Consider the following 16594-nt stretch of genomic DNA (forward strand, 5'->3'; position numbering starts at 1 on the left):
CCCAGAGGAGCTAAAGGGCTCTCTGAGCACACAGAAGGATTGGGCAGCTTTAATCTCCTGAAGGAAACCTCTCATTCAACCATTTCTCCTTCCTGTGACAGTGAAATCACAGAAGGGTTGAAATCATCTGCATAATTCACAACTGATCCTGAGGCTGACACTGCTCATACACCAAAGAAATAAAACCTCCAGGTCCTGCATGTGACAGTTCTGGGTCCAGACGTGGGGAAGTGAATTAACACAAGTTCTCCATCCTTTAAAGTTGTTGTCCTGCAAGAACCACACCTCTGCAGCAAACAACTACCATAGAAAATTGCAAAAAACTCAAGATTGATGGAAAAACTGGTTTTAAAACTTACATGGTTATCAAGTACTTACTAGACTGTCTCACTCTTCTGTACACGACAAACACAACAACTGCTATAAGCAACAGTGCAACTGCAGCTCCAATTGCAATTCCAGTCAGCTGGGAGGGGAATTTAGGGAGAAAAAAAAAGTTAGACATTTTCAGCTTCAGAAGTTACTACATACTTTTTGGAAGACTGAAGAACACTCAGCACAGTGAAATGTCTAAAAGCCAAGCATGTTCATACATATTTAATTTTTAATTCAAGCATCGTGTGTGTGAGAAGTTTAAACTGCATCAGTGACCAGTCCTAAAACCACATGCAAAATATTCCGTGTTTTTTTTCCCAAAGATCTGTGAGCTGGTCAACTCAATGTACAGGAGGTGTATGAGGGCATGGAAGGACAGGACAAGGGGGAATGGCCTTAAGGGGAAAGAGGGCAGGGGTAGATGGCATTTTGGAGAATCCTTCCCTGGGAGGGTGGGCAGGCCCTGGCACAGGGTGCCCAGAGCAGCTGTGGCTGCCCCTGGATCCCTGGCAGTGTCCCAGGGCAGGTTGGACACTGGGGCTTGGAGCAACCTGGGACAGTGGGAGGTGGCAGGGGTGGCACTGGATGGACTTTGAGGTCCCTTCCAACCCAAACCAGCCTGTGATTCTAAATAACGGGAAATAATTCCTGCCTCATGCACAGTGACAGCAAAGGAACAAATGCTCAGACTTTGGTAGTCCCTTAGCAGAGCTCGTGGAGCTCAGGAGAAGCTGTTCCAGATGCACCCCCACCCCTCAGCCAGCTGACTGCAGCTCTACTTTACCATGGTGGTCTGGATCCTGTCCTCCACAAACTGCAGGATGGGGGTCCCACCCCCGGGCAACCGAGCCTGGCACCAAAAGGAAGGTCAAATTAGTTTCCCACAGCTGGAAAAAGGCCCCCATAAAAACATCTCAACCAACTGGGTTGTATTTTTCTTTGACTTATAACGCACTTAGCAAACAGAAAGGAAAAAGTAGGGAAGGGAAAGGGATCAGTAAGGGAGTTTTGTGTTGCTGTCAGTTCAGTGCATTCCTGAACAGTCCTAAACCAGAGTCAAACAGTGAGATGAACACTTTTTATAATCATTCTGTGTCATTCAGAGCATCAAAGACGAGAATGGAATGCAAAGAACTTTATGAGACTGAGAAAACAATTCATAAACCAGCACACTAAAGCAGATAAAAAGCAGATGACGCACATGAGCAGAAGCCCTGAGCTCAGGTGTGCTGTCCTGGGACCTGTGTCCACCAGTGTCACTCAGGAATAACACCTGGCACTTAACACAGTCTCACAAATGCCAACCCAAAATTTAAGAGAAAGGGAGAAAAAGGCAAAACAACTCTCAGGAACAAGTGAAAACAACATGAGTACAAAGACAAATATACCCTGCTCTATGTCTTGAATCTCAAAAACCCTTGAATCAAGTCCTACACACAGTTCTGGTCCCATTCCTGCCTGTGGCTCCAGATCTGGATGACAGCTGAACTCAGCTTTGCCACCATGAGAAAAATGAAGTGTACACCAAGTCACCAAACTGGTCTCTCTAATGGAATTCATTCCAGTTTTACAGCACAAAGGAAACTCCTGCCACACCAGTCACCTCACACAGATCCCTGTGCTCACTCTGCCTTCTCAGGTCACTTCAGCACTTTAATGTTTATCTTCCCAACATGAGTCAAACTAACTTTGTCACTATTGTTATCAGACTAGTCATGGGATTGCAGTGAAAAGCCACAAAATTTTGAAAAAAAAAAAAAAAAAGAAGAAAAAAGGGAAAAAAAATAAGCTGAAGGTGTGTCAGCAACAGGTACAACACCTGATGACACAGAGTTCCTGGTGGAAATCTGTTGTGGTCACTTAATGTATTTATTTCCCCTTGACAGTGTCAGGGACACTGGGACATGGACAGTTCTGCTGCTCCCCAGGCCTATATGATCTCAAATAACACCAAAAATAGTAATTGCCAACTGACACTCACATTGCTGCTGCAAGAGGAGAAGCAAATCTACAGGAAAAAGAATAAAACACAAACATGCCCAGGTTGGGGCACTGCAGAAAGGCAACAAAGGCAAGAAGAAATTCAGAACTCCAAGAACCACTGAGAGGTTCTTGCAAAGTTTTCACCACTGAGAGCATGATATTCCCCTGCTCAGACTTGGGGGGGACCTTTCCTAGCTCGAATAATCCTTGTGGACAAGCAGAGGAAGCAAAGCAGCCAGGCTGAGCTGTGCAGACACCTGAGACATGTCAGTGACTGCTATGACAGCTCCTGGGGCAGGAATGAGGTCACAGCCAAGTCACCAGGGCAGCTCCTCTCTGGGGAGGGCTGTGCTCAGCACCCCAGACCAAGGACTTCACCTCACCCAGCCCCAAAGAACCCTCAGAGCCACAACACCTGTGGGACCACCCTAGAGGGCCCCTAACTGCACCTGAAAATGGAGCAGTCACCTGCCAAGAGAATGGATTGGCATAAAGAGCATTTCTCTGCTTCCTGATGTTTCCTTAAGAACTGGAGACTTTACAGCAGTCAGCACAAACATGCAGCCTCACACCCATCCAGAGTACAGGCACCCAGCACTGCTGAGAGTCCAACAACTCCTCACTGCAGTCCAGGGCAAACACTGACACATTCCTCATTAATGCAGAGGTGGGAAAGGCTTATCAGCCCTGAAAACAAGGACTTAAAATTGGGATTAACCCAAAACACAAGGCTTCCTCATAGCTCAGAGGCAGCCGTGCTTTGTTTTGACTACGGAACCTGGACTTTCACAAAACACTGTTAACTGTGTACAAGTACATTGTGTGTGCTTTTTAGTTCTGAGAACTATTTCCTCTCATGGGGTTTGTTTTTCATGACTAGAGAAAGCATCATGTGCCTCTTTGGTCTGTGAGTTTCATATCTGTGACTAAAAACAAATACAAGAAGTGCAGTCTGCCAGAATTCTGCAACTCCTCCTTCTTTAGGCTAAAATTTAAAGTATTTAAATCATAGCATTGTTGGAACAGTTTAGAAAATGAAGCAGAGCATGAACGGTTGGCAAGAAATAAAAAATACACAATAAAATAGGACCAATCCTTAAAAGTTTGAAAGGATACATCTCCCAGCAGGAAAGGCTCTTTCAAAGTAAAAGCATCTAAAGGCATTGTCTCAATGCTATCAAATTAGGTACAGCTGCTTTCAGTTTCTGGAAACACTCACAGTAAAATAAATAAGTTCAATAATAAGTGCAAAACATACTGTACCTCAAGGCTGGTGTTGTTTTCCCCTTCATCCATGTCTGGAGGTGCAGCAGGAGCAAAGACAAAAACAAAGAGGAGACTGAGTTAAGAGATGACCACAGCTTCTGATCCAAATCTTGAACAGCACAAAGGGAACGAAAACTTTTTAACTTTACGATCCCTTCGTGCCCTGCTGAGCAACAAAACCCAGCAGTGAAGTGCTGGGGGACGGGACTTATTCCGAAAAAACTTCTCCACAGCTACGGGAATTTAAACAAAACTCCACGGGAACCTCCGCACGGTGTCACAGCCAGAGCCATCCCTGCTCCCTGAGAAAGCAAAGACCGGAACGGCCCCGCGGGACCGGCATTGCCCGCGGATGGCACCGACCGCTGGGCACCCTCCCGGTCACCTCCCGGCCAGACCCCGGTCACTCTCCCGGACTGCTCTTCCCGGCCCCGTTTCGCCAGGTTACAGCTCGGGACACGGCACCGAACAAGAAAACCACCTCCTCCTCCACCTCCTCCACCTCCTCCTCCTCCTCCCCCCGCCGGGCCTGGGGCACCGGCACCGGCCGGGGTCACCGCGCGGCTGCACAAACCCGCCAGGCCCGGGTCCCGCCGCCGCGCTCCAGTGACCCCCAGCACCCTCTCACCTGCTCCTGTCCCCGCCATCATCCCGGTGCCGGTGCCGGTACCGGTACCGGCCCTTGTCCCGCCCGAGCGGCCGCGGGTCCCCGGGCCGGGGCGAAGGGCGCTGAGCGCAGACCCCGCCCGCCTCCGCCAGGGGGCGCGGCCGCGCCGGGCCCCGCCCAGGCCGCGGGCTGCTCGCTGCTGATTGGCGGGGAAAGGCCCCCCGGAGCCGTTCGGCGCGCGTGCCGCGGGCGGACAGCATCGGCGCTGCGGATTGGCTGGCGCGGCCCGGCCAATGGGAGCGGGCGCTGTTGGGGTGTGCGGCGGCGGGGCCGCTCCGGGTCGTGAGGGCGAATTCGGCTGCGGCGCTGTTCGGGGAGTCCTCGGTGCTCGCAGGGGCCATCTCCGTCTCCGCTGAGCCCCCCGGTGCTGTCGGGCACTCGCTCCGGCTTCGCTAATTCCTTGGTGCCCGCGGGGACCGGCCTGGTGTCTGTGAGCTCCCGGCTGCCTCCGAGGACCGGCTTGCTGAGCAGCCAGTGCCTACAGGCCCGGCTCCGGCCTCGCTGACCCCTCAGTGCCTGGCATGGGGCTGCTGACCCAGCTAGTCCGCGGGCTGGTGCGCGGCGCAGACCGCATGTCGCCGTTCACCAGCAAGCGCGGTCCCCGGAGCCACAACAAGGGCCGCGGTGCCAAGAAGTTGGGCGTGCTCACCCGCAACAAGAAGTTCCTCCTCGTCAAGGAGATGGTGCCCGAGTTCGTCGTGCCCGACCTGACGGGCTTCAAGCTGCGGCCGTACGTGTCGTACCGCGCCCCCGAGGGCTCCGAGCCGCCCATGACGGCCAAGCAGCTCTTCGACGAGGTGGTGGCTCCACGCATCGAGAAGGACGTGAAGGACGGCACATTCGACCCCAACAACCTGGAGAAGTATGGCTTCGAGCCCACGCAGGAGGGCAAGCTCTTCCAGCTCTTCCCCAAGAACTATGTGCGGTAGGGAGCAAGTAGTGACACCGCTGGCCAACACGGGACAGGCTCTGCCACTGAACATTAAAGCAAATCCTTCTACCTTGTTCTTCTGTAATCTCTGATTTAAATCAATGTGCGGTTTGATTTCCCATCCATGACTGGTAATGCCTCTGGGAGACAGCTGTGCCTGGTGAGCAGAGCCCCCTCTGGGGGCTCTGAGTGTGAGGAGCCCATGATGTTTCTAAATATAAAGTGCTGCAAAGTTTAAGAATTAAACTTTTAAAATTAAATTAAGACTGAAAATGTTCAGTTCGGGAGAAAGGAAGAAAGTTTAGTGGATGGTCTGAGAGCACTTAGTCTGTCATGAGGGCTGACAAGATGAGTTCTTACGGTGGTTGTTAAAACCCCCGCAGTTTTGGGGCTGGGCAGGGCTGCGATGTACTGAGAGTGCTGCAGCCCCAAATCACAGGACGAGTTGTGATCAGGGACCAGCCACAGCTTTTCGAACTGAGCTCTGCATTTTTCACCTCCTGTGAAGCTGATCAGAACAAGTTACACACAAGTGGTTGGTTCCTGCCTTGGCTGTTGCTGGTGTTGGCAGAAGTGGTCCTTCAGCTCTTTCCTTGTGAGACTTGCTGCCCAGCCAGGGGCTGGAGGGGGAGGCAGGGCTGGAGAGCAGGAGATCCTGTGCCCTTTGATGCCAATTCCAGCTTGGTCTTGACCACATCATTTGCCTCACACCCCATGTGAAGGCAGATAATAATAGGGTCTCCTCATTTCTCTGAGCAAAACAAAGCCTGGCCTAAAGCTTAAACCAGGCTGGTCCCAGTCGGTGACACTGCTCCAGCTTCGTTGCCCTCGGGCTGTCTCCTCTCTCACAGCGCAATAAAAGGCATTACAACCTTTAAAACAGTCATCGGCAGGTACAAGGATACACCCTTGGTTTTCCAAGGATTGTCCACTCTTACTCCCAAAGAACATTCACCCCTTGGAGCCTGAGCCATCCCAGGCCAGGGCAGAAGGTCCTCATGAGGACACTCAAGTCATTTGATTTTTAAAATTCAACCAAAAAAAAAAATAAATCACTTATAGTGGTTTTATTTTAGAAACATCCAAAAATAGCATTTTTTTTCTTTAGCAAAAGCTCTTGGTTTCATTACTAATATGAATCTTTATGTAACAGTGCTCCAGAATGTTTGCTAAAATACACATTCACCCTTGAGAAAGGGATGTCAAAGCAGCAGAGTTCTCATCTGCTGCACCTCATTTACTTGTAGCACTGTTACACAGAGACCTGTTGCTGGTGTTTCTTTCCCTCCAGACAACTCATTCTTCAGGACCCTCAAAGACAAAGCCATGCAAGCTAAGTTACTGATCTGGTTTAAGCTGGTTTTTTTGTTTCTAGGAATAGAGAAAATGTTCCAGAAAGGATGTTTTGCCGATATTTCACAGTGAAAAAGAGAGAGCTAATGGAGCAACCATGAGAAAACCTGCAGCCATTCCTGGAGGTAGTTAGGGCAATGCTGTTAAGATTTTGGTTTCTGTACTTATTTAAAATTAAAAATATGTCAAGAAACACCACTTAGACTTTTTGGAGGTTTTGATCTTAAAGCTGTTCACCTTTTAAAACTGGAACTTGACTTTGGAGCTATACATAGCTCTGTGGAGTGCAGAAAGCATGACCTGGATACTGAGAGGCCATGAGGGGTGGTTGAGTGGCACTACACCATGGTGGGGTCACTGCAAGGATTTAGCTGAACCAGGGTGTGCTCAGCTGGGAATGATGGAGTCTGCAGTCAGGTGACAAGTATGATGGAGAAGCACCAGGATCCTCACAAGGAGGATCCACAGCACTTCCCATCACACCAGCCAGTCTGCACTTCCTTCTGAACCAGAACTTCTGTTAAACTTCACTGTGAGCACATTGCACTGTGTCTGGCCTGTCTGAGGTCTCCAGGGACACACTCATCACACAGCCAAGCCTCTGCTCAGGGACTTTTCTGAGACATTCAGGAAACCTGATCACTTACTGGGTCTGCACAGCAGCACAGCCAAGTCTGGTTTGGGAGGGAAGGAGAACGGGCTTAACAGACTAAAATGCAAACCAGTCTTTAAAGGATTCAGATCTGAGGTACAAAGCAGCAGCCTGTGAGAGGAGGGCTGTTCCACCTGGAACTAGGACATTAAGGGAGAAACTAAATAAACCTGTCTGGGCATGACCACAGGCCTCTAAACAAAGGCTTGCGCTCTGTGCTGAAAATAAAACACCAGGAATTCCATCAGTGTTGGGCTTGAAGGATTCCCAAGCTCAGCAGTAAGTCAGGAAAGCCCAGCAGAACTTAGGGCACTAAGTTCAGCTGTCACTCTCAGTTCAGGAGTTTTCCTCCCTCTTCCCTTGGGACTGGTCAATGCAAACTTTCATCTGTTCTTCTGGATGGAGATCTAGGACTTGGCACATCTGGAGGGGTCACCAGGCTCATCTCCCACTTCCAGACATGGAGAATAGTGTCATAGAAAGAACAAGTGGCTACAATGCTCATTTCTTTGGGGCTGTCTGGAGACCTGGCTGAGTCACTGCCTCTGTCCAGGCCCATTCCATTGGGTCTCCTGGCTCCTGAGTCAGAGCCACTGGCTGACCCCAGATCTGCCCCTTGGGCAGCCAAATCTGAACTTCCCTTTAAACCAGAGCCCCTGACCAGTCCAGGATCCCCAGCCAGCTTTGGCCCTGCCCCTGCTGTGAGTGCCACAGCAGGGCTTTCACTCTCCTCATCCAGGACTACATCAAAAGTAGCTGTAGGAGACTCATAAATTATCTTCAGGTTCTGGACCTGCAAATTCAGTCTCTCATCTCCTTGCCCTGGTGCTCCCACAATCTCCTCCAGAGGCTGGCATGCAGCAGCGAGGTCCTGGCTTGCAGGCAAAGAATCCCTTGGACACAGCCTTGACCAGTCAGCCCCATAGGCCAAGGAATTGTGCAGGACATAGGATGACAGGATGACACATTCCTCTGTGTTTTCCGCTTTAAAAAAAAAAAAAAAAGAAATTACTTAAGAGATCAAGTTGTGGGTTGTGGCAGAGTGCTCAGCAGCCATTCCAGTACTGACTGTGTCTCATGGGAAGAATTCTCTGGTTATTGCCTTCTTCACCACAGAGATAAGCATTCCAGGAGGAATAATGTACTGACCATTTTTCAGCCACCTCTCAATGGCCTTGATTCTTCCTGGGTCAGTAGCAGAGGAGAAGAGCATTTAGCGTGCATGAGGTTTAAGAGCATCATTATTCCAAGTGCCTACAGAGACTCAAGACAGACAAGACTGATCACACCACAACCTTCACTGAGCCATGAACACACCTGAGGGATTGCCAAGTCCTGGTTATTAATACACTGCAGATGTTCCTCCTGTCAGTCTCAGCATTTCACTCTGACAGTAACTGGACATCAAGTTCCTTCCTTCCCTACACAGAAGAAATGCCATCCTCATTTCCTAACCTGTGCATCTGCCCAAGGTCTGGAGAACCCAGGAAGCCAACCATCCTCTGTCAGACTGCATTTCTAATGTGAATGTAAACAGTCTATCATGGAAGTACCTTGTAATTCACATGAAGGGCTTATTCATGTTATTTTGGATTAACCAGGCTGCAAAGCACTTCCTTCCTGAGGCATTAACTGATTCCCCAGCAGGTCAGTGATTCCTGCAATTCCTTCACCACCTGACAGTCAGAAGCCATCACAGTGAACACAAACCCAGAATGGTTGTGCCCTCACACAAAAACTTCTGTTCACGGGAGGAAAGGCATGACAGATGTACACACAGACAGTGACAGGGCCTTGGTGCAACCAAGGAAGCCAACAGAGTGCACAGATGTGGAAAAGCTGGAAGTTACATCAAATTAGAACTGAACTCTGGCTATTAACACCATCTCAATCCTTCCAGCAAGAGCTAGAGCTCCCCATGAACCTGGAGGCAGCGAAGGAGAGTAGCAGAGCTCCCAGTTCCCTGGACACTCACCCAGGCTCCCGCGGCAGTCGAGGATCTTGAAGCCACTCTGCATGCAGGCTGCCAAGAGCACGAAATCACACGTGGGGTGCCACTTCAGCCTCCACACCCCACCTTCCACGTGGGTGTCAGCCAGTGGCTGCCTCATGTTCCTGGTGTCCCACAGCAGCACGTGCTCATCGTAGCTGGGAACACACCACAGACAGAAAAGCAGCACAGCTGAGTCAGGGCACAGAAGAAAAGTAGGAAAGACCACATGCTCTGCACCACACGGAATTTCTGAAGAGGCAGCAGCACATTCAGGTAACAGAGGAAGTTGGACACACCAGGGAAGTGCAGCTGGAAGGGACTCACCTGCCTGTGGCCAGGACATTCTCCCGGTGGGGACTGCACTGGATGCTGCACACACCCATGGAATGTCTGCAGGGGGAAGAGACAGCAATTCAAGAAGAGCTTCTTGCATTTTGAGGATTCCGAGTCCACATTGTTTCATTATTGTCTCAGGAAAGGTAAGCTCAAAATTTCAGTCCAGTGACCTACCCAAGCAGAGTTCCACCTACACAGTCCAACAACCTTCCCAGGGACAAAACTTCAACTCACACTAGCTCTCAGCACACGTATTTTCTAGTAATATTTACCCCATTAACTGCTGCTCAAAGGCCCTAAGAATTCCAGCAGAACAACTCCATTCCCAGGAGACTTAACTCCCAGAATTAGTATTTCCATACCAATAGTCCCCAGTGTAACTTAAGTTTACATACAGAATTCCACTGGAGAGCTGTGTATATTGTTTTAACCATTTTTTTTAAATAAGATAGAAATTGCTTCAAATAACTAAACACTGGAGAAAAAAATATTTTCTAAAAAACATTCCATAATAATATATCCAAATTTAACACACACAAAAATTGCCAAAATAAAAGTGTAGATCAGGATCCATTTTTAGAAAGAAACTACCACCCTCTTCACATGTTGAAATCAACACTTGTTAATTGTGTTAAAGGACATAGAGAAGAAAGTTTCTTCTACCTGAAGTTGTTCTGATTAAAAAAACCTAACAGATGCCTTCATTTCCCAACAGAAGCAGAACCAAGATCCATTATCACTGCATATCTCCTAATTCAGTGGCTTAGGAAGGGGCAGGGCAGCAGCCGGTGTTCCCTCTCCACTGCTGCAGGGCTGGGCGTGGACAGGTCTCACTTACCTCCTGCTGGTGAAGACTGGAGCCTCCGGACTGCACCTGGTGTCCCAGCCCTTGAGCAGGCTGTCATCCCCTCCTGCCCAGGGACAAAACACATGCTCAGGGCTGGTGACCCTCAGCACCAGCCCTGAGCATGGGGCAAAGCAGTGCAGAGAGTCTGCAGCCTCCTGAGGGGCACCTCAGATCTCTGCTTTGTGGCAGGACACTGGGAACAGCTGGAGCTGGGCCAGGGCAGGCTCAGGCTGGAGATGAGGGAAAGGTTCTTCCCTGAGCCAGAGGGTGCTGGGCACTGCCCAGGCTCCCCAGGGAATGGTCCCGGCCCCGAGGCTGCCAGAGCTCCAGGAGCATTTGGACAGCGCTGCCAGGGATGGATGGGGCGGATTGTTGGGGTGTCTGTGCAGGTAGGGATGCCCAAGGGGGGATTGCTGGGGTGTCTGTGCAGGTAGGGATGCCCAGGGTGGGATTGCTGGGGTGTCTGTGCAGGGCTGGGAATTGGATCGATCATCCTGGTGGTCCGTTCCTGCTCAGGATAGTTTGTGACACAGAGCTGATGCGTTTCAGCCCTGGGATCTCACAGAAGTTAACAGACACACCAAAAATCACATTGAAGCTCCCAATACCCATCACCACAGAAAACACATGGTATCAATATGGGGATACCCTCCCTTTTGGTAAGAAAAAAAGAATGAGAGAAGTCACAAAGACTGAACTCAATCAGCTCTGTAGTTCTTTGCATAACTGCAGGAGAATATAATATTTTTTGGCAATAGCCACCCAAACTACAGTTTTCAGGGTACAGCTTCTCCTAATTAACTCAAACCACTTTCCACCATCCAGAAAAGAAGCCTTTCACCCCTTACTGGAGGCCCCAGCTCTTTCAAGAGGTGATGCAAGCAGCACGCCCAACCCTGGAAAGTAAGAACCTAAGGAACACATCCCTAAACAAGGACCCCCCTCCCCAACAGCCCCAAGGAGATTTCCCAGCCCATACAGACCTGAATACACGATATCAGTGTCCCAGTAATTAAAAGCAGCAATCCAGGCCTCAAATTTATGAGCTTCCCACTGGTTCAGGACATGCACAGAAGGAGCAGACTCATCTATGGAGAAAAGATTCAGCTTCCCCTCTGAATCACTGCTGATCACTCTTAAAGGACATCCACTACAGCAGGGTACACAAAAAACATTGGGAATTACTGCAACAATCAAATATTTTGATTCAACTAAACAGTGACAGAGACTGGCAGCATGGTGGCAGGAACAACACATTCATACAATTCTTTTCAGCTTCAGCCTCTACAGCTTCATCTCAAAATCACCTGCCCCAGTGACTGCCACTCCCTGCTCTCATGGGGAGCAACAACTCACATCCATGTCAGGGAAAGAACCACTGCTGGCTCTTGTCTTTATCAGAGATGCAAAACTTGAACCCTCTTCACATGGAATTTGTTTATTGATGTAATGTGAAGCATGTAAGAAGTCTTTTTTTTTTCCCCTCCAAGTCAGACTGACAATGCCTTTTCAGAGCCTCTTCCTTCTTCTGGAGTACATGAAAGAGATGTTTTATTTCCTTGCTATCACTGAAACCCAAAGCACTGGCTGATCCTGACCTTTTCTGCTCTCTTCCTGTGCCACAGTACAGTTACAGTTTCTAGACAAAATGACCTTGGAGCACTGGCAAATGTTTGCAATTCCCAGTGCACAGATTTTCTAGCATTCCCTGACATGAACTAGGTCCCTTCTGTTTGGGTACCTGCAACTGCAAGCACTGCTTTGGTGGCCTGGGGCTTCTTTCCAGTTCTGTATCAAATGATTCAACCACACTGAATCTCCCAAATTCCCACCTAAGAGATACAAGGCCACCCCCATCCTGCAGCGTACATCTGGCTTCTAGGAAAAGTTATTGGTCTCTAAGTGACAACAATGGCAGGTTTAAAGGCATTTCATCATGGCAACAATCATTTATCATGAAGGACAGAGACAAAAAGGAGGAATATAAAAAGGAAGTCTGACTGGCAATTCTACTTACTCATTAAACAGCACACACAGAAACAGCTTTAATTAGCAAATTTGCCCTACAGCATTAAGCAATGACTGCCTGATCCCCCTGGTTTCCAGCCTCACACCAAAGGCACCATTCTTCATCTGCACCTACAGAACAGATCAACCCCTGTCCTTCAAGATACAGCTAATTCAGCTTATTTCATGCAACAATGCTGTTTCTGAAATCTCATATGTGAATGCTTGAGAGAAGAAGGAGCCACTTTCAAACCAATTCTCTCCTGTTTCTCACTAACCCATGATTAAACTTCCTATATGTGCTATTATTAGCAGTTCTTAAGAAGAACTTCACACTAAAATCTCAGCTGTTCTAAGAGCAGAGTTGGAACCAGCGGCTCCATTTGCATCCCGTTCTGGTCTTTCCTTTTAACAAAGGCAGCAGAAGACGCATCCCTGGCTCACCTGCCGCCATTCCCCAGAGCACAACCTCCTATTTGTTGTTGGTTTAGTCTCTGCTCCTGTCAGTGACCACAATGTTTGTGTTCCTGTTACCTTTCCTCTGGAAAGAGCAACTTCTAGAGCAGAGCCAGGGGGACAGCTGGGATCAAGAAAGTCAAAACCACTAAAGACTCCTTCAAGAAGTCTCAACTTCTCCTGAAAGTTGTCCCAGACACCCTGGCCTCCAGCCCCAGCCTCCATCTCCCATCCTCACCATTGCTCTCGTCCAGTGGACCAGTCCAAGGACAAGGCCAGTCGCTGTGCCCCAAGATCCACCCTGAAGCGTGGCTCCAACATGCAGCTGTTCTTCTACTGGAAACAAAAGGATTGGATTAAGACTGGGAAGACAGCAGGTCCATAATGACAGGTGCACTGCTTCCCACAGCAGGTTTTCCAGAGACTGATGACCAATGAGCGTCTCACACAAAAGGAGAAATTAAATGTCCCCCAGCACTGTACAATCGCCCAGTGCTGGTTACGGGCCAGTTGTGCACACACAGGATCCCACCTTCTGCTGCTCATGTCCACCAAACCTTCCTTAAACTCTCTCTCTTCTCAGGCACTGATGAAATGCAGCAGAAGTGATGACCTGACTACTGAATCCCTTACAGACTGGCCTCTGCTTTATTTACTCTGTGAGAATGGCTCTGATCGCTCTCTTCTTTCACCACCAAAAGAAACCCCCACTCCAAAAATCCTTCCTGCTTTTACTAGCTTTCCACCTTCTGATGTTTCCCAGTTAGGCCATACTTGTTTCCAGGGTTTGCTTCTGCCCTCCTCCTGCCTCTCCTCCCTACTTTGCAGGTGGGTAGAGCCCAGCCCAACTCGCTGGCACCATGAAGAAGTTCACACAATTTAATGACAAACATTATCAGAAGACAAAAGAAGCATTTATAAAGCTAAGCACGCTGAGGAAGCCATGGAAACCACCCAGCTTTCCTGCAAGCCTATGCACAGTACTAATAAATGAAGGGATCTATCAAACATGGGTTCAAACCAGCTTCAGCAGCAGCAGGCATTGCATCCACCCACCTCACTTCCAGTCAGGTGGCAAAATTCCACAGCGCCTGTGGAGTTTGCAATGCCAACCATGGGATGTTCTGCAACAGGAATGTGGCACCTAAAAGATCAAGTTAAACAAGTCTCCAATGTCCATCTTTATTGTATTTTAGGAAGAGAGAAAAGCCGTAACTTTCATTCCAATATGTACAAGGACAAAGTATGTGACCAAAAAAATGTCACATTAAGAAAATCTAAGGCTCCGTAAGTTCCCACACACTTGCAAGGAGGGGATTCTGTACAGGGGAGATCTGCTAAGTGTTACTATATAAATAAATGAGGTACAAAGTCATGACCAGCCAAATGAGCAGAAAGTAAAAAACAGAAACAAGGCAGTCTTTGCTCACTGGAACAAACTGGAAAGTATTTCCCTCCAAGAAGTCAGGAACTGTTCCATTAGTAACTACTGCTGTTGCTGCCATGCCAAAAAAGGATCCCCGGAGGAGCAGAGCGTGCTGCTGTGGCACCGAGCCTGGCTGGGCCAGCGTTACCATTTGATGTCCAGGATGGCGGCCGTGTCGATGCGCTGGATCTCGGTCAGCGGGATGTAGGGCTGCTCCTCGTTGTAGTGGTACAGGTAGAGCCGCCCCGTCCGGTCACAGGCCCCATTGCTCCCTCGGGAATCGCTCTGTGGCAAACACGGAAAAGAAAAGGACAAGCTCAGCCGCGCTTCTGCCTCTGCAGCAAAGATTCTGCTAGGAGCGAGGAGCAGGGCTGAGGCTCCCACTTGTCCAGTCCCAGCCTTGAGGCGTGAAAGCCCCCATTGGGGCCAACCAGGCTCACCGGAGGAGCCTGTCTGCCCCGCCTCCAGCCACCCCAGCCGGGACAAGGCACGGCCCCGCCGCGGGGATCGGCAGGACCGGGGATGGGGCTCGCCCCGGAGCGGGGCCAGGCAAAGTCGGGGGGTCGCCCTGGTACGGTGTCGGCCAGGGATGGGGTCGGGGCTCGCCCCGGAGCGGCACCGGGCAGAGATGGGGACGGGAGTTCGTCCCGGAACGGTGCCGGCCGGGCGGGGATGGGGAAGTGGACTCACTCCGGAGCGGGGCCGGGGCCGGACTCACCTGCTCGGGCGGGCGCAGGTGGTAGGTGCCGCAGGCCAGGATGCTGTGCCAGCCCTCCACCGGGCACCACTCCACCGCGTCCGCGCTGAACTCCGTGTCCACCACCTGCAGCGTGCGCGTCCTGCACGGCGCGGCCATCGCGGGCCGGGCCCTGCAGCGCCGCCGGGGCGGCTCCCAGGAGGCTGCGGGCAGGCGGGGCCGCCGCTCGTCTGCTTCCCGGTCAGGGCGGGCCCGGGGCGGAACTGCCGGCGGAGCCGCCCCTTGCCCCGGCCGCGCTGTCTGCGCACGCCGGGCTCCCGCCGGGCTCTCGGGGTTCAGCGCTCCCTCCCAACGCGTCCTAGCCGGGGGGGGGGGGGGGGGCTGCCGCTCCGGCGCCCGCCCGATGAGGGACCCCTGCCCTGAACCCGGCAGCTGCTCACGAGAGAAAACCGGGATCAGCCCTCCCTCGGCATTAGAGACCTTCCCCACCCCGGCACTTCCCGAGCAGACGCGGGCGGGCACCGCTGTCCCTGCGCAGGAGCTGTTCCGGAGCCCGGAGGGATCCTGGTCGCTGCCCTGAGCCTTTCCTTTTCCCCTCAGTCCTGTCCCATTCGGGTCCTGCACGCTCGGGATGCATCCCGCAGCCATTCCCACCGCCGTGCTGCTCCCTGCCTCTCCTGGAGCCTGGACTGCCGCTGTTCCCCCGGCAGAAATCCTGCACACCCAAAGGTCTCCTTGCTGAGTGAAATCAGCCAAGGTCTGGCCGCTTGGTGTTTTCCCATAACCAACCCTACATTTGTTAACGCTAAATTTGATCTCCCACTCTCCCATAGCATCCTTACTCAGCTTTTATTATATTATTATTACACTAAATAACCTCATCAGTGGATGTTGTCCGTTTCATTGTACATTACCTCTTTTTCTATGTTTTTTAATATATTAGGCATCCAGCTGTTTACTTCCCACCGCCAAAAAAATCCTCCCTTCTGCTCTTCCTTTCCTTTCTTTTATACAGCTGTTTGCCGGTGTCACATTTCCCTTTTTGACAAGCAGCTTTTTTTCCTTAAGTGCCTTGAGCAAAGTAATCATTAAATACAGTTCACACTTTCCCAACCAAATCCTCTTTCCCCTGCTTGTTGGTACCTGTAATTGAAGCAATTCCAGTAAAGTTTTGAAGCATTTTGAAGCAATTTCCCTGTACAAAAGCCACATTGACTCCTCCTCGGTATTCAGCCATTGGTGCTGCATCACAGCATCCATGAATTTGCCAAGTGCAGGTGGCTGTAGTCTGAAATTCCTTCCAAAAGCTGCTGTGGCATTTGCTGTGACACTGTACCAAGGGACAGGTCACCATCCCAGCTGGGAGCTCAGTTTATTCATCCCTGAGCTTCCTCAGAGCCGTAGGTGGCACAGTCTGGTCCTGGCAACTTGTTGCTGCTCATTTCAGCTGAACTTTAATCTCTCTTAAAAGCACTTCTGTTGTGAACAGATTCTCTGTGGAGCTCTCCATATGGAAGTATTCCTCTGTGAACTCCACCAGATCTTTCACAGGGAACACATATGCAAACAATTCACTGGATTTTTTTTTCTGCTGAGACTTTCATC

The 16594-nt window shown here is 50.4% G+C and overlaps 3 protein-coding genes across 5 annotated transcripts in view; 1 reads left to right on the plus strand and 2 right to left on the minus strand.

Moving 5' to 3' along the window:
* PNPLA7 (patatin like phospholipase domain containing 7) overlaps positions 1 to 4350 on the minus strand; it is a 125679-nt gene extending 121329 nt beyond the window's left edge. For 2 of the 3 annotated variants that reach the window (XM_062505454.1, XM_062505455.1), the window contains exons 1-4: positions 4253 to 4343; positions 3622 to 3656; positions 1160 to 1225; positions 379 to 466 (exon numbers count right to left, since the gene is read on the minus strand). In XM_062505454.1, coding sequence (XP_062361438.1) covers positions 379 to 466; positions 1160 to 1225; positions 3622 to 3656; positions 4253 to 4274 — 211 coding nt within the window. In that variant the 5' untranslated portion in view covers positions 4275 to 4343. Of the gene's footprint in view, positions 1 to 378; positions 467 to 1159; positions 1226 to 3621; positions 3657 to 4252 lie in introns of all 3 variants that reach the window. The other variant, XM_062505452.1, reaches the window with a different exon arrangement.
* A 215-nt stretch (positions 4351 to 4565) lies between these two features.
* Positions 4566 to 5296, plus strand: MRPL41 (mitochondrial ribosomal protein L41). The gene has a single exon (XM_062505743.1). The coding sequence runs from the start codon at positions 4813 to 4815 to the stop codon at positions 5218 to 5220; it is 408 nt and encodes a 135-aa protein (XP_062361727.1). The 5' UTR covers positions 4566 to 4812; the 3' UTR covers positions 5221 to 5296.
* A 978-nt stretch (positions 5297 to 6274) lies between these two features.
* DPH7 (diphthamide biosynthesis 7) lies at positions 6275 to 15148 on the minus strand. The gene is made up of 9 exons (XM_062505758.1): positions 15011 to 15148; positions 14441 to 14577; positions 13923 to 14010; positions 13105 to 13199; positions 11387 to 11553; positions 10395 to 10467; positions 9545 to 9610; positions 9203 to 9375; positions 6275 to 8211 (listed from the first exon to the last, which is right to left on the minus strand). Exons 1-9 carry the CDS (start codon positions 15146 to 15148, stop codon positions 7598 to 7600), a joined length of 1551 nt encoding a protein of 516 aa, XP_062361742.1. The 3' UTR covers positions 6275 to 7597.
* Between the last annotated feature and the right edge of the window lie 1446 nt (positions 15149 to 16594).

This window comes from Cinclus cinclus, chromosome 19 (assembly GCF_963662255.1).
Source record: "Cinclus cinclus chromosome 19, bCinCin1.1, whole genome shotgun sequence".
NCBI lineage: Eukaryota > Metazoa > Chordata > Aves > Passeriformes > Cinclidae > Cinclus > Cinclus cinclus.

Bases quoted from the DNA above. Each gene is read 5' to 3' on its own strand.
- MRPL41 (XM_062505743.1), top strand. From the start codon at position 4,813: ATGGGGCTGCTGACCCAGCTAGTCCGCGGGCTGGTGCGCGGCGCAGAC.
- DPH7 (XM_062505758.1), bottom strand. From the start codon at position 15,148: ATGGCCGCGCCGTGCAGGACGCGCACGCTGCAGGTGGTGGACACGGAG. The intron at 9,611-10,394 runs GTAAGTGAGACC...TTCCCCCTGCAG, and splicing joins CCAGTCTTCACCAGCAGGAG to ACATTCCATGGGTGTGTGCA. The intron at 9,376-9,544 runs GTGAGTCCCTTC...GTGTGTTCCCAG, and splicing joins AATGTCCTGGCCACAGGCAG to CTACGATGAGCACGTGCTGC.